The sequence below is a fragment of the Amphiura filiformis genome, chromosome 4, assembly GCF_039555335.1.
Source record: "Amphiura filiformis chromosome 4, Afil_fr2py, whole genome shotgun sequence".
In the NCBI taxonomy this organism is placed as follows: Eukaryota; Metazoa; Echinodermata; class Ophiuroidea; order Amphilepidida; family Amphiuridae; genus Amphiura; species Amphiura filiformis.
Genome location: NC_092631.1, coordinates 35,627,087 through 35,648,387, shown reverse-complemented (window position 1 = coordinate 35,648,387; position 21,301 = coordinate 35,627,087). Strand labels below are relative to the sequence as shown.

The 21,301-nt window shown below is 37.9% G+C and overlaps 1 protein-coding gene across 1 annotated transcript in view; it reads right to left on the bottom strand.

Annotated features, from left to right (window-relative positions):
* LOC140150840 (E3 ubiquitin-protein ligase rnf213-alpha-like) overlaps positions 1-21,301 on the bottom strand; it is a 54,564-nt gene that overhangs the window by 16,331 nt on the left and 16,932 nt on the right. The window contains exons 8-17 of the mRNA XM_072172982.1: positions 20,421-20,540; positions 18,810-19,008; positions 14,903-15,280; positions 13,935-14,139; positions 11,707-12,115; positions 9,887-10,046; positions 6,615-6,835; positions 5,399-5,713; positions 1,226-1,579; positions 368-604 (exon numbers count right to left, since the gene is read on the bottom strand). Of these exons, the coding sequence (XP_072029083.1) occupies positions 368-604; positions 1,226-1,579; positions 5,399-5,713; positions 6,615-6,835; positions 9,887-10,046; positions 11,707-12,115; positions 13,935-14,139; positions 14,903-15,280; positions 18,810-19,008; positions 20,421-20,540 (2,598 nt within the window). The remainder of the gene's footprint in view (positions 1-367; positions 605-1,225; positions 1,580-5,398; positions 5,714-6,614; positions 6,836-9,886; positions 10,047-11,706; positions 12,116-13,934; positions 14,140-14,902; positions 15,281-18,809; positions 19,009-20,420; positions 20,541-21,301) is intronic.

Below are 21,301 nucleotides of genomic sequence, written 5' to 3'. Positions count from 1 at the left end.
TCCTTCTCTGATTCTGTGGTTCTCCCTTTACTTTTATACAGCGACCATGAATACTTTACCATAGCAGCAGAGTACCACTGGGGTGCTTTGGTCTTGCTGATAAAGCGGATGAAAGGTCAAATTTCACACAAGTGGAATGTGCAGCTAGTGCATGGTGAATTATGGGTATGATGTGAAATCTTCTTTGTGTACAAGTAGTCATTGATCGTGTTACATATTGACAGATTTGTTTTTCTGTTTGTATTTGTGGAACAAAGTTAACCATTGAGCATGTGTACTGTAGTCATTGCTTTACCTATTGATGAATATCAATGTTTCATTTCTAAAACTTCACAAGCAAACAAAGCCATATCAATGAAATAAGTACCTCAACAGCAGCAAGTGCCATGGATTCTTCAAACAAGAACTCGTCGACTAGTTTCTTAGCAAGCAACTTCTTCTGATTCAATACGTCTGCCTCATTCACCTCTGGCGCATCAATGGCTTCTGCCTCCATGGGAGCAGGTGCTGCTTCAAGAGCCACCTGTCTCATGGCTGCCTTGAGTGCAACATCAATGTCATCTGGATTGCACATCTGTTTGACACTAGACAGCAAGACATAGATCTGAAGAGAAATATGCAAGTATTGAAAATTGTATACTTAAAGCCATGTTGTAATTAACATTTCATATATAAAAAATATGATTTGTATTTCTTTTCCACAAAATGTCACTGTCAGATATTATAAATATGTCCCCTTTTACTTTTGACCTGAACAGATTAGGCAAAACAAAGAAAAATTTGCTATTTAACACCAGCGCATTTGACACCAATGTGTGTCACTCTGTCGATCTTGAGTCTGTATGTTTGGTCCTTTTGATGTGTTATGACCCGCACGTTGTGTACGTACAGTGGCATTTTTTTTAGCAAGTTCTGCCATTACATAATACTCAATTCCAATAATTTACCCACAAATAAATTGGCGAGTCTATAAGAGACAACGCACATGCAAATTGTGCTAGAGAGCATGCACAGTCTCTTCCCTACATGTGCATGCCCCGGATACGTCATCAGGGTCATAATGTATTGTGCGGCATAAAAACTATCAAACGGCACTGGTTGATGGTGAAATATTGAATGGTAATTAACAAATGCACTGTTTATATACAATTATGTAAGAATGATATAAACCTAATGTTCTAAGGTACAAGTTTTATGGGACACACATCGTTGGTAATGTAATTACCTGTGCAGGAAGATCTTTCTTATTTGTTGTGAACTGTGCTAAATTTTGTCGTAACATAACTAGCTGCTCTGTGGTATAGTAATTCAGCTCGTAACATTTGGACCTCTGCTCATCGACATAATGATGCCACTGGGTGAGACACTCATCCATGAATTCCCGTAAGAATCTTAGCTCCACCATGAGAGGGCGTGTGCCTTTTAGTAGTAGTTGCTCAGAAGCGCCAAAATCAACCAGCACTGATACTTTGCCTAGACTGCTGCAGTACAAAACAGCCTTCCATTCTTTGAAGAGAATACATCCAGCTGAATTGAGTTTGGTGTATGTGGAGGCTAACTGCTGGGCTGCTGTGAATACCTATTGAATATCAAATGAAAAACACAGTTATCTTATCAAACTATACTTCTTCACAGCATGGTAAGAGCAATTAAAATTCTCTAACAGGGCCGGTAATCAAGAAACTACCACAAGTGTTTACGTGTGAGTCATGCAGTCTCATTGGGCTAAGTACCAGATTTAATTCCTCTAGGTGTACCAAAAACTATGTGCAGTTGAGGATAAGAGGAAGGTGGTCCTTAGGATACTTGACTTGCCAGCAGTATTTGACACCATTGACCATGGTTTATTTACTTGATCGATTCAAGAAGCTGTATGGTGTCAGTGGAGTTGCCTTGAAGTGTATGGAGTCAGGCCACCTGTGTGATATCATCACCAATCTGTACAATGTATCTGTGGTCAAATCAACATCACCCATGATTTGACCATGTATACTGGACCCATAGCCATCAAACCATCACATGTACACATCCATACAACTTTTGAAAGCAGATTTTGAAAGTTGACAGCTAGAATGTCTACTGGTGTATTCATACTATATGTCATTATTGACCAGTTAACAACAGGACTTGGTTCTGTATGGACATACCTTGCCCTCTGGTAAATTTCTTCCACAATGAAATAATTTTCACAGCAAGCTATGTTCACCACAAGTTTTACTATGTTATAGACTCTGATTATCATGGTTATATGTTGCTGTTGGTATTTTAAATTGCTTCTTTGCAAAAACAACAATCTAAATTAGTTGCACATATTCTCATGAGGAAAATTTATGAAGTGAAAATAAGTCTTCTCACCCGAGGAGTTGTTATTGGTGTACAAGGGGTACATCCGCCCTGTTTTAGAGTATGCCGCCCCACTTTGGCATTCTGGTCTTACTCATTATCAGGTGGCCCAGCTTGAGAAAATTCAGAGACGTGTTTGCAAATACATCCTTGGTAGAAAGTATACTACCTATGCAGATTCCTTAGCTACCCTTGAACTTCATTCGTTGTCTGAGAGGAGACAAAACATCTGCAAGGAATTTGCCCTGAAAGCAAGCACCTCTGTGAGGTTCTCACCCTGGTTTCCACCTAGTAAGTATCACTCCCACATGACTCTCAGAAGACAACCAAAATATGACTCTTTTAGATGTATGACCAACAGATTTCAAAACAGTCCCCTACCATTTCTCACCAACATCCTAAAAGCAATGTAGTTTGTTTTTTCTTACCAATCATTCATTCATTCATTTTTTTTTATATTGTTCCAAATCCAGTCAAGTGCAATTATAATGTGTTCTTATTTATTTGTATATTTTTAATGTTTGAGTGTTTAACTATAAATATATGTATTTTTCTTAATGCTATTTTAAATGTAAATGTCATGCAATTCAGCCGTTGGCTGCTATATGATTTATAATAAAATATACAACAATATATACAACAATATATAAGTACAACTAAAATGGGATACAAATATCAGTGCTCAGTGCATGATAGAGTAAGACCAATGCTAGCAACCAGACACTGATACCCTCAGACAGTCTATTAACTCCTTGCAGGCTCAAATACTATGGAAAGGTTTATCTATTTTAATAACAAATTGAACCCTGCATTGAAGCATGAAATGCCGGGATGAAATGCCGATGTTGAATTTTACCAAATACCAAATGTATGTGCCAGTGGCACAGAGGTTCAGGGAAGAAGGGCAAGGGTTATCATACATATCGCTTGGTTGGAGTCCTGGGGTTGGAGCTATCCTGCTGACAGTGGTATGTGAAAATAAGACCAGGGAAAGAAAATTTATTACCTCCCTTTATTTGCTATTCGAGTGTAAAATTTTGCAGAATATTTAAGGACATGTCGGCGATATGCTAAAAGCTCACAACATCAAGGGCATGGTATATGCAGACAACATGCAACTTTATGGGATCTGACCAGTGCCGCCGAGAGCCATTACGGGCTCGGGGATAAAATGATCGCACAGGCCCCTTTTTTTACGGGCCCCCTGAGGTATCTTTTCTTTGCTTTTATGGACCCTTTAACCCTAACCGCCTAGGGGCTTTTTGGCGACGGGAAGGGAAGGGAAAGAAGGAAAGAATAAAGAGAGAAAAGAAGGAAAGAAGTTGTTTGCTCTGGGTGGGATTCGAACCCGAGGCCCATCGCATGCCAAGCACTCGGTCGGCGACACTTTGCCACGGGTCTTGGGCTTCGCTGGCAAGCGAAACCGTGCCTATATATCACTTAGGGCGATTGCGTCATCACACCACATGGGATGCATGCACGAACAGCGCATATATCAAGTAGTATTTTGTAGTATTCAGGAGGGTTAGGGTTAAGGAAGCCTATACTGAGTTTCGATAGTGGTAACCTAACCCTAACCGCCTAGGGGCTTTTTGGCGACGGGAAGGGAAAGAAGGAAAGAATAAAGAGAGAAAAGAAGGAAAGAAGTTGTTTGCTCTGGGTGGGATTCGAACCTGAGGCCCCTCGCATGCCAAGCACCCTGTCGGCGACACTTTGCCACGGGTCTTAGGCTTCGCTGGCCAGCAAAACCGTGCCTATATATCACTTAGGGCGATTGCGTCATCACACCACGTGGGATGCATGCACGAACAGCGCATATATCAAGTAGTATTTTGTAGTATTCAGGAGGGTTAGGGTTAAGGAAGCCTATACTGAGTTTCGATAGTGGTAACCTAACCCTAACCGCCTAGGGGCTTTTTGGCGACGGGAAGGGAAAGAAGGAAAGAATAAAGAGAGAAAAGAAGGAAAGAAGTTGTTTGCTCTGGGTGGGATTCGAACCTGAGGCCCCTCGCATGCCAAGCACCCGGTCGGCGACACTTTGCCACGGGTCTTGGGCTTCGCTGGCCAGCGAAACCGTGCCTATATATCACTTAGGGCGATTGCGTCATCACACCAAGTGGGATGCATGCACGAACAGCGCATATATCAAGTAGTATTTTGTAGTATTCAGGAGGGTTAGGGTTAAGGTATGCTTTTTTTATTTTTTACCGGCCCTCTAGGATCCCGGGCCTGGGGGTAACGCACCCCCTTAACCCCCCCTTGTCGGCGGCACTGGATCTGACCTTAAGTGCACATACTCTGGAAGCATACAATGCTGATTTTAGATCATGGCTTACTGCCAACAAACTGATACTCAATGATACCAAGACCAAGATTATTCATATCACATCTCATTTCCTGAAGACTATATATCAGGTTCATAAATTGTGGGTGGACGGCCACCAACAGTCATTTGGTGCTGTTATTTCCAGTAGGGCTTGGTGCAGGTCTGCTGGCTACCATGACCACAGGATAAAGTTTTGTTTGTTTCTCTACTGTTTATGCCATCTCTCTCTGATTTCAGTAATTTAACAAATATATTTTTACTATTTGTGTAAACTTTGTGTGTAAATCATACTGAGGTTGTTTCAGCATAGGTTGATTAACGAATTGATATTATTATTATTAATTTTATTGCTCAGAGCAACCTGCAACCAGTTCGTTATATCTTTGTTGTTAGATGTAAAGTCTGCTTGTTATATGGTATAGCCTCTCAATCAGGTCAACCATAATTTGCAAATTGCTTCTATGTGCTTGCTCTTCTTCAGAAATGAATAACATTCTAAGATCCAATCAAGGAGAATCATGACTCTGTGGTGGAAATTGTCAGTTTTTGGCATCCTGAAATGAAATTTTAACCAATTATCTAGTGTTATGTATATAGTTGAAACATCAATGAAGACTACGGGGAAGACTATTAAGATTTGAATTGTAAATCAACTCTAAAACAAATTTATGGCATTGTACTAATTGAGCTAAATTGGGTCACAATTAACCACACAACAATGTCTCTTACCTGAACAAATTGTTCCACCTTTGCTTGCAATCCCTGCCTGTCCTCTTGTGTCTTGCCTGCCACCAATGTCAACTTGCTCTGTAAATCGCGCAACTTCTCCAATGTATACACACGCTCATTCTCTTCCTCCTTCCCGTCTTCATTTATCTCACGCATTGCAACGCAAAGTTCGATGGTGGCAGTGTTCTTCAGATTGCCTATGGTGTATACACCACCACTATTAATGGCTTCTGCCTGCCTTAGGGATGAAGTTTCTACTGAGCCGTGGGAATCTTTTACTTGTTTTAGCCAGATCAGTTGTCGTTGTGTATCTCTCTGAAGGAATAATTAAAAACAATTCATGACCATGATGACCCATTAATAAATATAATTTGTGCAGTCTTCACATATTATTATTTGAAAAAAAAAACACACTATTATGCACATGCAGGTTATAGATATTTTAAAATGACCTTTACATGATGTACCAGATGTGGTATGGGACTTAACACTTTACACTTCTTTTACAAAGTATTTTGAACCAACCTTCAGCTTGGTAATAATATTACTTCCAGGGGAAAAATTCGATTTTTAGTATCTGTGCATAATGAACTAATTTGAACCCAAGGCACAAGATATCCTAATTAGCATCCTTCAGGTCACCACAAGTCCTCCACCCTCTGATCATTGCTACTAAAGTTTGCTTCCAATAATAGTGATACTTTTGGTATGGTATTCATCTTATGAAGCTTTATCCAAAATTAGCACATTCATACACAAGTATGCTTAGGTCAGCTCATAATCGGCAGGAATCATTATGCTTTTATCATTACGCCAAAAAGTAGACCCAAGTTAAGAGTGATAATAATTTATAATACATGTACTTCTGACGAGATATCTCAAGACAATTCTCCAAATAAAATATATTGATATTAATCTGTGATGTTAATAAGGCCTGCCTACATGTATTACAAGCTGATCAAACTGTACAAAATAGGTGCCTGCATTGTCTCTTTCTGAATAAGTAAGGTGAGACAAAAAGAGCTCTGCCCTTTGGGATATTCTTTCACTAGGAGATAAAAATCTGTGATAGCGTGAAAAATCTGTGTCGAATTTTCCAACTGGTCACAGATTTTTCACAGAAAAAAAAGTCTCCTAGTGTTTGGTTCCAAAACAAATTGTTTAGAATTTCCACAATGCCCTCAGTATTTTTGCAAGTTATATACAAGCAACATACCAGTTTCTGTGGAAGGTGTTGATCAGTCTTCAAAGCTTTCCACACTTTCTGTGCCATGCTCAGTAATTCTCTGTACCCAGCCTGGCAGTCCTTCAACTCAAATATGAAAGGAGCATATCCAGTTGCAGCTCGATGGAAGCAGGACACACGGTCAACTTCTATGTCGGTTTCCCCAGCAGCTATCATAGCCAAGTCTACAAATACTTTCAGTGCTTGTACAACTGTGAAGAACAATCAATGTTCCAAAAACATTTTTATGTATTTTAACTAACACTATAGAGAATGCATAAATAAAGCACACAAAAGCGAGAAAAAATTTCAACATGCTCAAATTAAGAGACTTCTTAAAACATCTTATCTTTCCAGGCGCGTATCCAGGAATTCGTAGACTGGGGGGTGCAAATTAGGAGTTTTTTTGTAGTACAATTTGGCCGCGAAGCGGCCATCCCGGAGGGCTTGCACGACGCAGGGGGGTGTCTGAGGGGGGATGAGAAGTGAGAATCTTTTGCAAAATGAAGGCCCAATTGAAGCCATTTAGTGGACCATTTTGAAACTATTATTGTGTAAAATTTTAGTTTGAAAAGCCGAAAATGTTTGAAATGACGGCCCAATTAAAGCCATTTGTGGACAAGTTTTCACTGTTATTGTATAAATTATTGCTTTTAAGTTTGCAAAATGAAGGCCCAATTGAAGCCATTTGGTGGGTGATTTTGACACTATTATTGTGTACAATTTTAGTTAGAAAAAGTTACATTATATACTACGTATTACTATAGGCCTAATTATTAAGTTATTGCTTAAAACATTTAGGTGTGTAATACAGAAGCGAAAACGGCCAGGGGGAGTATTTGAGGGGGATGTTCAAGTCTCCCTCAGAAGATGTGAAACTTTGCAAAATAAAGGTCCAATTGAAGCCATTTTGGTGCATCAGTTTTCAACTTTTACACTATTTCAACAACAGAAAAAGGCTCGAACTCGAAAAATTGTTATACTGGTCCACTGACACTTAATAAGACTTGAGACTCGCAATTAGGATTAGGCCGGGGGGGAGGGGTCGAGAAATTATTTTTGCTGGTATATATGCGGATTTACCTTTTGATGACCCCTGGGCACGGCAATATGATTGCCACCTCTGGATCTTCAGATAGAAGACACCCCTCTACCCCACAACTGGACACAAGTTTTTTTCCAAGCTGTCCCCAGAATTCCGGCGGGAAAAGCGTACGAAAATTTGATAAAGTGCGTGCGTAGTGAGCGAAAATTTGCTATTTCAATGCTAAAATTCAAAGGAGGATGTACCGGAGTCACCGAACCAGGAGGCAAAATTTCCAAATCGTCCCACTGATATGCTATTAAAAGAACATTATGGGATAGATGCGCGCAAAGCGCGAGTAAAAATTGCAATTTCAATGCTAAAATGAACAAAATTGAGGACAATGTGCCCTAAAATCGTGCCAAACATGCCAAAGGAAGATGCATAGGCCAACTTTTGGTTAATTTCCTCCAGATATTTTGATCCAGTACACAAGTTTTATGCTTTTTCCAGGCATCAGAGGAGCTGCACTAGCACTCATATCATTTATGATTTCATGATTTACATTATACAGTCTGTCCACTTAGAAATACAAGCCAAATCTGTGGCATCGGGGGTTGATGCTTTGCGTCACACGCGAGCGCGATGCGACGCGTAAAGAGTGTGGTGTACAAATCGCGCAGCAGTTAGCACGCCAAAGAAGCATTGCGCTGAAATAATTATTCTCATACTTCCCGTTTCCGAGGTCTATTTACTTTGTACTTCTATGTGGACAGACTATAGATAGGATGGAGTTATAACAGTTACTCTCATTTTTCAGATTCGTGTTCAAGTTCGAGATAAAAAAACAACAACAAATTTCTAAGGGGACATCTCGCAGAGCTACTCACAGAATGGCTTTCCCAAGATTTTAATACTAAATGGGCCAAAATAGGGTTAATTTTGGGTCTAAAATAGACCAAAAGGAAGATGCAAATCGTAAATTTTGTCACAATATATCTGTCGACTGAGCAGGGGAGGGGACAGACTTGCCACCCTGCTCTATGGCTAATCTCAATTGGTGCTGATGACCAGGGGTGTAGATTTCTTTTTGACATTGAGGGGATGGGCTTTGAAAAAATTGTTGAGGTATAGTGAATTCAACACCTTTTGGTGCCATGTTAAAGCTAAACTGGTGAAATATGGTACAAAAGTGGAATAAATTTGGGCGAAGCCCGCAAAAATGGCACTTTTGTGGCTAAAATGGCCAAATATGAGGTTCATTTGGTCAGAAACCCACATACAGCCTTGATACAGGCGTCAACACTGGGGGGATGATTGTATGGATTACCGGTATGGATTATCCGATAGCAAAATATTAGGGGATTGCAGAGGTGATGGGATGCTGTCGATCTTGCAAATCATTTGTACTTATAAACAGTACATCCCTCACCAATGAGTCACATCATTGTAGGCCCAATATACCAGCCCCACCGGCCCAATAGGGACTGCATTACTTAACTTATAGTTTTTGGTGTTTTTTATCCCCCCCTCTCTTTTTTTTTTTTTTTTTGATACCGGGGGGCGCGCACCCGTTCAAAAGGGGCTCAATACGCTCCTGCTTTCCCTATGGTTCTACACCTTAAAAAGACCCATGTAGATTCCACATCACTTAATAATATCCCTCAAGGTATTCTGTCTCGATAGGGTGTTTTTATATTCTGAATTCTGTGACACACAAATAGAATCAGCCAAATTTGTTAAAGTTATAATACAACGTTTAAGTCCTCCATGTTAAATGGCCAAAATAGCCACCAAACCTTTAAATTTAGCAGATAGATGAGATGTGCTTGTTCTCTGTTGACAAGAGGCAGTCTTCAGTGAACAGCTCTTTTCAGAGCCACCAAACCTTTAAATTTAGCAGATAGGCAAGGTCTGCTTGTTCTCTGTTAACAAGGGACAGTCTTCAGTGAACTGCTTTTTTTTTTTTTTCAGTAGGCAATTAAGGGCGGCCTACATGTCTCATTCTTAAAAAAAAAAAAACTTGTCCGACGGTGAACCTGCTAAAAACTTACCAATTGGTCAAAAACCCTTCCTGACAGTTACCACTAATATTATTTCACTATCTTGGGTAAAGAATAAAACAAAGTATAACAAAATAGGGTGAAGCATAATAGGCCGCCTCCTCCTTCATTATTTAAAACTAAAATTTGATGGAAATACATTATTATGGCTTTAACAACTTTCCATGTCAACTGACCTTTGATCTCTTGTCGCACCCAATTGATGAGTTCTTTGCAGCGTGTCAGCTGTTTCAAGCATTCCACTTCTTTCTCACCAACATTCCTCAGAATATTAGCTGCTTGGATCACATCCTCATTGATGGCACTCAGTGGATGATTTTTGGAAGCCTGTGCATTCTGAAAAGGAAAAAAAATCATCCAAATACTATCAAATCTGTACTGCCGTAAAATAAAAATAAATAAATACAGGGATATATAATGTGTGACTTACCGAATAAGACAGGACAGGAATATGGGATGAGGTCCAATTTTAGATACTTAATCGCATGACATCTGAAGGTACTGCAAATCTCAGGTTTATAAAATGCATAATGGCCAAACATAAGTCTAGTCAAATAAAAGTATTTTTGCCAGGGCTGAGAGAAGTGAGGTATCCACCAATGTTTCAGATGGACATTATTTTTAAAGACTATAATACCAGTGACATAAAAATATAAAAAATAATTTGTATAGCCCCTCCCCCTCCAAAACTTCTGCATTGCAGTAGTACTTGCTAAATTAGCATTTTGTGAAAATGTTATTACAAACTTGAATGGGGTTCTTTTTAATGGACCTTTTCATTTTGCATGTAAAGTCTGTGGAGATGAAGATTAGAGAAGGCTGGAAGCCAAAACAAAAAATGTCCTATACCTTTTAAGGTATAGCACATTAAAAGTGGACTTTAAAATGGTTAGCTTTTGTGGACATTTTAGCTAATCTTCTTGGGAAATGAATAATTCTCCAGGTCTTACTGTCTGTAGATTTCCTTTCACTGGATAATATTTTGGATGTGTGATACAGAAGTCAAGTATACTGTGCATAAAAAGTATTCAAACACTTGAAATAAAAGCCATTTCTTAAAGACACTAAAACTAAATTACAAAATAAAGTGGCAGAGAGATGGAGAAGTTTGCTCTGCATATTTTGATACCTCATTCAGCATGACTTCATTTCACCAACTTATAGCAATTTGAGTAAAAATGAGAGCTTTTTAAAAGTGACGAAAATGTGCATTGACTTTTCCCTCAAAGCACACAGATATTGAACAGTGGAGTGAGCATTCATACATGTGAGGCTGTATAATGAGTCCGTAACAATAGGAGTGGAAATTGCCTTGAATAAGAAAATATTCAAATTGTCACTTTTGAAACTCTACCTTTGTCATTCAAATGCATATAGCTAAGTGGAATAAAGTAGCATCATGCTGAATGAGGTATTTAAGTATGTATATAACAAAATTTTCCAGTATATTGTAATTTAGATTTAGTCTCCTTAAGAATTTGGTTAAGTGTGCATTACATGTATTCTTGAAATTGTTGAACTTCCACTATAAGGGGAATAGCATTCAACTCACCACTGATAACACATATATAAAATTAGCAAAACAGCAGTTCAGATATTATATTGTCTAGCTAATTATCTAAAGCCATTCCTCCACATTAAACCATTGCTACATGTATGATATCATTCAGTATAATATGTTGAATAAACTGTGGATTATTTTCTCAGAATCAACACTAATCTGCTCAAATCTACTTACGTGGAGAGAAGTGTGGATGATTATTTAACCAAAATAACATTGAATTATCTACAATATTTTTTTTAAGTTGTCCTTAACTGAAACTATATATATGTGTCAGTTGTGCACATCTAGAAGTGGGGTTATAATCCATGCAATCATCAAAAGATCAAAGATCACTATTTTCAGCTTAGTTTGATACATTTTAGTTGATATATTCTTAAGAGATTCCTAACATAAACTGTTTAATAATGATATTAATCAAAGTATTCTACTTACCACATTGTTCAATGTCTCCATAGGTTTAAAGTTTCCTTTGAGAACGAAAGCATCGCGTATCTTCAGCAATTCCCCTGCTGCCTGTGCTTGATGCTGGACTTGATAATATTCCTGAATCTTGTTCAATTTCTTTGCCACCCACACTGCATCTCTCAGCCGAGACTTGGGTCTCATCCTGGCAAGCATCTGAAGCTCACTCTGTAGGATTTCTGGTCTACTTATAATATCCCGGAACAAGTTATCCACTTCACCCAGTGTGATGGCTTCTGTGCTGAGTTTGGTGATGACTTCTATGAGTTGGTTATTATACACAGGACCAAACACCTGTGTTGCTACTTCCAAGATTGACAGCACGGCAGCCGGTTCAGCCTTCTTGCTTCTCACTTCTGCTGCTTGACTCTTTAGTAGTCTGTTGGTAAAAAAACGTATAACATAAATATTTTTATGGGGAGTAACTTTCTATCAAATACTGACAAATACATACCATGATTAATATATTTCAAATAGGGCCGGTGGTCTCAAAAAGGTCTGTTAGCACTCTTCTTCTTCCTATATACATGCTGTACCTAAATTTGAGTATTGTCGCACAAGCTTTACATGCACAGATTACCTATGCATGATCCTGGAACCTACGATTGATTGCAGATATCAGAACCAGGGATGGTCCCCCTTCTCTTTTCGAATAGCTCTAATACTTAACGTGCACAGGGTTTTGCCTCTTCCTGGGACCACCAGCTTTATGACTTTCCAAACCATGAGACGTCGTTCATACACTACATATATCTGCATGTACTAAGCAGACGTGTATGGGGGTGAGAAGGAATTCTACAAACAATTATATTCTTATGTACTGCTTGAAGCAGCAGAGTATGCTTCACAATCAGAGAAATTATGTCTGATAAATAAACTAACCTCACAGTAACAGAACATAATTGCAGGAACATTTTGGGATAGGCAAATGAATTCTCACTGAAGGCAAGCCCAAGGCTTGAACCCATGCAGATCGTATTTACCCGCTCGGCCATTACCCTCTTTGTTTCTAAGATGCATGGCTTTTGCAACAAATGAAGTATCTTTAGAATAACATGAACCAGAATATAGCGAAAATTACCTTGGTGAGTGTGACATTGGGGCAAATGTTTGATTGCTGCAGAACAATGGTTGATCGATAACAAACTGTCCCTTCATCTCGGTAAGACTGAGTGCATTCTGTTTGGAACTAAAAGGAAGCTCAATACTATTGATAACTTCTCTGTCAAATGCAATGGTGAGACTATTGAAAACTCTACGTCTGTCAAGTATTTGGGTGTCACTCTTGATAACACATTGTCTGGTGATTCTATTGCTGCAAACGTCATTCAGAAGACCAGCGGTAGACTCAAATTTTTATATAGACAGGCTGGCTTCCTTAATATGAAAACCCGCAAGATACTGTCATCGGCCTTAATATTATGTCATTTTGATTACGCTTGCTCTTCGTGGTATTCGTCAATTTCTCAACATTACAAAAATAAACTTCAAGTCATGCAAAATAAGACTGTCAGATATATTTTGGGTTTGGGGCCCCGTTCCCACATTGGTCAAAACGAGTTGAATAAGGTTGGGATGCTTTCAGTCAATGATAGGGTTATTCAGCTTAAACTAAATCATGCTTTTAAGATTTTTCATAATCTTGCCCCTGAATATTTCAAATTGTATTTTACTCGTATATCTGCAGCTCATAGGCACAGCACCAGTGGTAGCCCATACAACTTTGTTGTTCATCTTTGTAAAGGTCAAGCTAGTCACACATTCTACAACACCACTATTCATCATTGGAACGCTTTGCCAAAGGGAATCAAGCAAGTTAATAAAATCAACACTTTCAAAATTTTAGTCAAAAAACACCTTGCTGGTCAAGCCAATTAATGTGAGCTGGTCTCACTTCATGTGCAATATTTTGTGTTGGTGTTTCATATTTTTTTGTCTTCAGTGTTCTTTGCATTCCCCCTCCCCTCATATATGTTTAAGGACCCCAATGGAAATAAGCTTTTCTTTTGAAAAGCTTTTTGGCTATCCTTGGTGCTCTGCTGTTTTATAATGTTTTTATAATGTTTTATCATCCTAATGTGTTGTTTTTAAAAATGTGTACATCTTATATTATTGTTAATTGTCTATTTATATATAAACATTGTAATTTCTGAGTACCAAATAAAATCAAATCAAATCAAATCAAATCAGAGACTTACTTCTTAAACACTTTGCACTCATGAATCATATGCAACTGTTCTAGCACTTCCTGGACAGGTCTTGGATGTGAGAAAAGTGTAATGGTTGGCTGGATCACTAGTCCATGTTGTTCAAGTTGCTGCATTGTAATTGACATGCAGACTTTATTCAGTTGGAGCTCACAAACATCTGTTCTTAGTTTCTGTTCAACTTGGTGACAATCAACTATAAAATTGCAAAATTTTATAAATAGTGTATACACTTTATTTGCCTTATGCTCCTGTCAAATTACCCCAAGATGATAGTTTGATTATATAACCATAAAGGCATCTAAAATGTTACAAGGCTCTCTTGAAAGATAAAAAATATTTCATACCCAATTCTGTAGTTAGGCATCAGATAATAGTATATAAAAGCATTACCATACATAATGCCAGCGGTGTGTTCTATGGAACACTTGCAATAAGTTTTCAGTCTTATCAAAGACAATCATCAATAAAAATTCAATGGGTTCTAGATTCTAATAAAACAGCTTTCTTCAAAGTCTTTGGCTTATGAAACAATATTGGAGATCAGTTATTCTGGAGTTTTATCCAACCAAAAGGGTATATCATTAAATATTCACAAAAACCCTTTCCAGGCGGAACTTTTAACCTCCACAAACAAAAGATATAATAATAACATTTAATATGCGCTATATAAACATGTGTGATTTTTTTGAGAGGCGGGCTTAAACAACGCTAATGCCCAGTGGACCGCATGTGCATTCGCGAGGCAGGGAAAATGAAGTAAAATCATGTTTTTTTAATTATGTTAGTTGTCATTTTTTGTTATCATTTTGATGAAATTAAAATCACAAAATGTTCTGGTATGTATAAACGGAAGCTGCCATCGGGCATGAACAATCGTTTAGTCATGAAAATATATGAATGAAACACTAATTTACTTTATAATCTTATTATTTATACCAAGTACAAAAGTCACACACCTTGAGCTATTGTACAGCACACAGCAACAAGAGTTTGATTGAGCTGTCTCTGGTGTTGCAATTCATCCAACTCCCGTTTCCTTGTATTCAGTAGCCTTACCACCATTTTATCATGCCTATCTATTTGTCCCTTTGTCTCTGCTCCACTTTGTGGTTTCTCATCTACACTACTTCCTTGCTTTGCACATGCCATGATCTTATACAGATCTTTAAACTGCTGACGACATTGTCCATCTGTTGTAATGAGCTGGAGTTGTTTGACAAATAAGCTGCCATCTTGGACAGCTTCGGATACTGAGATGAAGATTGACTTTGCATAATCCAGTTGCGATCTTGCTTCTGCAGAGAGGATCTCTGTAAAGCCTGCGTTATCATTGGCTACAAAACAAAATATATCAAATAATAGTTTTATTTTAGTCTAGTGTACATAAGTTATGCCCTACTCCAAAAAGATATGGTATAGGGGTCAGTCAGTGTAATTCAAAAGTTAATCTTTTACTCCATGTTTGGATTATTTTGATTAAATTTGTTTCTGATCACATAAAGACTGCACATTTGTCTGTCAAACCACATGTATGATACCACATACTTGATTATGTAACAGCATTAGCATAAAACCAATAGGCTACAGATAACAACACCCTTTTTAGACCTCGAAACGGTGTGTTATCCAACATGTATTATTTGTTTCTTTTCTCTTCTATAAATATTTTGGCATTTTATATGCCATAAAAAGCACAAGCGGAAATTTGAAATTTCTTGCCACGTCTGTTGACTAATAATAAGAATATGAATATATGAATACAAAAGCCACCTAAGTCCATACTTTGGCCAAATTGAGTTAAGCATGGGAAATTGTTGCTATACATAGGCCTGTCATATGGATGAAAGAACAACTCAAATTCATTCTCTGTGTCTATTGGGCATGTGAAAAATAGCATGTATGAAAGAATCACCCAATTCCATGATTTGAGTCTTGTAACACATTGATTGAAATCCAGTATGTATAAAAGTCCACTTGTAACACATTCATTGCTAGAGAATGACTTTTGAACAAAAATGGGTTTAATAAAGGAAAGTGTGTGGTTTATATTACATGGTAGACCCTCCCTCGGGTCCGTGGAGAACGACTGGTAATGTAGATTACATAGCATTAAAAATCAACCCAATACACGGACCCTCCCAGTCTGTAGGCAATTTGACTTCCAGCTCCCACAAACTGCTGGAAGTTCACTTTTACGGATTTGGAGTCACGCAATTTTTCTATATACCACGTCCATGTTTTCACTACATTAACGTTTGTGTAGCGACTAAACAACGATATTGTATCCGACCAATCAACGCAGCTTGGCAGCGGGGATATTTGAAAAAGCTTCCTAGCTAAATAATGTGCAAACATTTGCAAACCGCACTTGATAATGTACGCAATATGGACAATAGGCCTAAGTCCGAGTCGAGTGGTTGCCTTTTATTATTATTGCGTACCATGGGTCTATCAGGCGCGTGCCACTTGAGCTCAATACCTCTCAGTTGTTGACAAGTGTCCCATCCGATCTTGCGTCACATCCCGCGGCATAGCTTTGTGCTACCATATTTGAATTGAAACTGGGGCGGGGCTTTCGTAATTGACATCGGCATCACCGTTCGTCGTTGAACGAATATTTGGAAGTGAGATCTCTAACAGATTGGACCAGTCTCGGAATCAGCGCTCAATGGACTTTCGCGTTCACTTATAATACGAGTATATTTCTATATTGCTGCATGGTTGACTGTGGTGGGTGTAATTAGTGGCGTCGATTTGTGGATGAAGAGGAATGGGTTTTTGGCATTGAAGAAAATAAGGGGGGAGTTGGCATTTTTTTCATAGGGCATTACGTAATTATTTATTGTTACATTATCCAGAGATGGAACCGAACCGAGACTGGGGCCAGTCTAATTACATGGCAGAATGCTTATCAACATTATACATACCTGTGTGCTTTATTTTGTTCCAAAATTTAAAATGAACCCCACGAAGTCCCTGAAATGCTAATCGTCATACCTAATACAGGTTAATCCACTCATTTGCACGTAAAACTTACCATATTGACCAGGTAAATCTAACTGAAGGAATTAAAATGATACACGGGTTTTTCTCTCAAAATAACTTCGCATGGACTTAGGTGGCTTTTGTATTCATGTATTCATATAATTATCAGGCTAAAATTGAACTTTCATTGCCAGTTAGATTTAACTAAAGGATTAGGATTGAGCTCCTTTATTTAGCAAAACACACAATATACAGGGTGTCCCAAAAGTCTCTTTACCATTTTGATCCATCATATCTTTCATAAAGATTGGCCAAGGGGACACCAAAATACATATTTGGAAAGAGTAAATACACACATTTGGATACCAAACATGATATATTATCCTTCCTTATTCAACATATAAAACCAATCAAAAATGTGTGCTTCTCGTTGAGAATTGTGAAATTGAATTTAAACTTTACTCTTCACCTTCTTTACTTAAGAGTGAAATTTTGACAAAAAACCTTATATTATTCTGTTATAATACGGCTGATGACGATAGATTGGATTTATTTCTTCGCAGAGTTACCAATTTAACAATGGTTATATATTCAAATAGCACTTCACCCCTGGCCTTGGTCATACTGATGATGAAGCACCAACTGACGCTCAAAGCTGAGGATGACATTTAATCTTTAGAATATGACTTTGGAACACTTTTAATGGAAAACAACCGATTGTTTCCCTTGGGCTTCCAGTTACAATAAGATTAACAACACTTATATGCAATGTTAACCTCCTCATCTTTCAGAAGATATAGCTTTTACAAGCTGATTTCTGAATAAGTACACATTTTCTTGGCGTTATATTTTTCATCTTGATTGGCTATTATTACAATATGAGACCTGTTTATTATTGCACTTGATTGAATGTGCGGAATTGATCTAGATGATGAGAGGTTAATTTGAGGCAGTGGATACTTAACTGGGATCCGGAGATGTGTTGTAAACTTCTTGTATGGTTTTGTGTGTAATATGCCCAACTGTTTCACTGTAGTTTATCTTAATACTAATTACGGCGTGTCCGTCCGTCCTCTGTCCGCTGCGCTTATCGCGTTCGCGTCCCCGCGAAGTTTTCGTTCACGCACGGTGCACTATCGCGTGCTTTCATGCGGTGCGCTATCGCGAGTATCAACGCGGGGAGTGTCGCGGAGTACAGTCGCGCGCATCGGAAAAACATTACAGTGTGACTAACAGGTGCATCTCATCGGACCAATAGGCCTATTTTCAAGACAGGATTAACATAAAAATCATCAGTTATGGTATAACCCGTTTGGGTTGTATTTCGGGGTATTTTGGGGTCCTCCAATGTGGTAGCAGGACAAGGTTTGAAAGAGGCGAACGATGGGTTTTCAGATTATGGGTAGCCTACGAGTAAGCGCCACAGCTACAAAACATTAACAGAGTTGATTAATCATTGAGCGACGCATATCGTAGTAGTTTGAAAGGTTAGGACAAGTATTATGGGTAACGGGTGTTGGGTAATTAGAGATAGGCCTATCACGAGAACCGCCCAACCCGAGAACCGCGAAATCTAGTTTATTATATCTGTAGTTATATGTCAAATTTGGTGTCAAAATTATTGCACAAATTTAATCCATGAACATGCAAAATTTAATCAAGTAAAAATTAACAGCTTGTCAGTAATCTCTCTCAATTGTTGATGTTAGAGAATCCAACCCAGAATAAATCATTGTTCACACAATGATTAATGTTGCTTAATCCCTTCACATGCACATGCTCAGAAGCACAAAATTAACTATGCTATGTAATTGCGTGTGTAATCAAAATTAAAACAACAACATTAACAGCTTCAACAATAACAAAAAAAATATATACCTCTGAAATTGAAGTAGTTGACAAAAGGTGTCCATCTCAGCACATGTTCCAGGAGTTGCATCTCATCTACATCTTGACCTCTAACCCTTGGTTTGGGCCAGGATTTCAAAAGAAAACTAGAGAACAGGGCACCAATCTTTTCTGACTTGCTGTTGATCCACTCACCAACCTTGGCAAATACATTCTTGTCTCCCTTATCCTAAATCAAAATTTGAATGAAACAACAAATCTTTTGTCATCAGAATCTATAAAGGTACTATAATAGTACTGAGTAACATTCGAATCTGATAACCCTAAGATCTAACCCCAGATTTTTCATCCACCATACTAAAATGCTTGCAACAGGGATGTGCCACAGTTTTGGGGTACCCCTGAGTGATTTTGGTATATCGATGGGTTGGGTTTTAAGTAAAGACCAATGTGCTCAATTGCCCTTAAGCACCCGATTTGGGAAGATTTAGCAATGTTGGGTATACCTTTTATGAAAAATTGGCAGTACTGATGGGTTGCAAAATCAGCAAAAAATAAGTATATAGAAAGTCAGCATCTGAAAGTCTGTGTGGCACATCCCCATGCAATTTTCTTCAAAGAAACCCACAGGGTATTTACATAAATGACTGAAGCTAATCGTACATCCTCACTTTTTGGTCATTTTGATATTATGGTACCAAAATAATCACCAACACCCACACATTTTTGAAACCATAAAGCTTTAATCCAATCACACTTCATAATGCAGATCTATATAGCACAATTCTATAGCCACATCTCGTAGAGCAAATTGCAGTTTAGCCAGAAAGCCTCAATTTGGTTGAAACACTGAGATCAAGCTTTCTGGCCTGCACAATGTATATATTGTGTATATATATATATATAAACACATCCAGAAAAGAAAGTCTCCAGTAGTTCCATCTCCATTTAAGCAGATTCTGATGAGTTTATGACAAAATAATTTATATAATAATTTGCTTTACACTCTCCTTCGAAGATTGAAACCAAATTTGATATCAAAGTTTAATCATCGTGAGCATGGGAACCTTTCTTTGGAAATTTGTGCAATTTTTAAAATGACATAGGGAGTTGTATCACGCGGCAGAGCTAACGTGTGTGCCAAGAATTACGTCCCCTGAATAGGCCGGCAGGTTAATCGATAAAGCGCGACTGTTTGTGACTGTGGGAATTTCAAATGGGGTATAACATGTCGGGTTGTATGTGTAGCTGTTACACACATTTCGGCGTTGTTGTAAAGTTCTTTACTGGGAGATTTTATTGAGTTCAAGTTCTAAACAGTTTGCGCAGACTTCAAAATAAGTAATGAGACAAATTTTTTTCCATACGTTTTCTTGTAAGCATCATCAACATAATAGAAAAATGATACTTGTTTTTTCTGACATCATTAGAAGTTACAGCAATCCTGTGCATTTACACAGCAGTGCACTGTGAACAAAATGACTAAACTTACTGTTAACAATGAAATATGTATCAAATAAAATACAGAAAACACCGCTAGATGTGGGCTCATAAAGTATTACGTGCAATGTGAAAGCTTTCAAATGGTAACATTGCTACATCAAAGTATTGTGTATTTATTATGTATGTCCAGAAACTTACATTCATCAAGAACTGGTTTAGTGCATCAAAGGCTGCATCAATGAATATTTTGCTGATATCCCCATGCTTGTCAGTCACATCAATGGCTGCCCAAAGGTCTATTTTCTGCTCAATAGATAACTAAAAACAAAATATAATGGTATTTATTGCACTCTTGTTATGAAAACAAACCTGTGCTTAGAGGATTAGAGATTTTCACTGCTGTTCACAGGAATTCTATCATTCTGAAACCCTGCTGGTTTTAAGAGATTCATGCATACAGTGATAAAGGGAAGAATACATAATGTACCAAAATAATTGGAACCAGGGATATGTGACATTTTTTAAATGTTAAAAATATCAAATTGATAATTGTAATTTTTAAGCTTCTAGAAAGGGGCAATTATATGAACTTAATGATCTGATAATCTCATTACGTTTCACTTCCTGGAGAGAATTGATTAAAAATTGGATTCCCTCCAGAGGTTCGTATCTATCAATGAGTTATCCAGATCACATGGATGTCATTATAGCTAGAGGCAATATATGACACAAATAGGTCAATGAGTTACATAAAAATGACCCTGTGTAGTATTCAGTTTCCAGGAAGTGAGTGTTTCCTGGAGGCAATGTGTGGTTAAATGTTGATCCCTCACTTCAAGAGTTATTACCATTGATTTGGTTGAAAAAGGAGGTGAGACATGATCAAATCTCTCCAGATAACAAAACGTAATGTGAAGCTAATAGGATGTTGCATCTGGGAGCTATTGTCATTCAAATGAAGATTGACACATTCATAATTTTACTCACACAACACAAGATGAATAGTTTCACTGCTCAAAATTATTTATTATATACATATAGTTGCTCTCAATCAATATTTCAATTCCTTAAAAAGCATG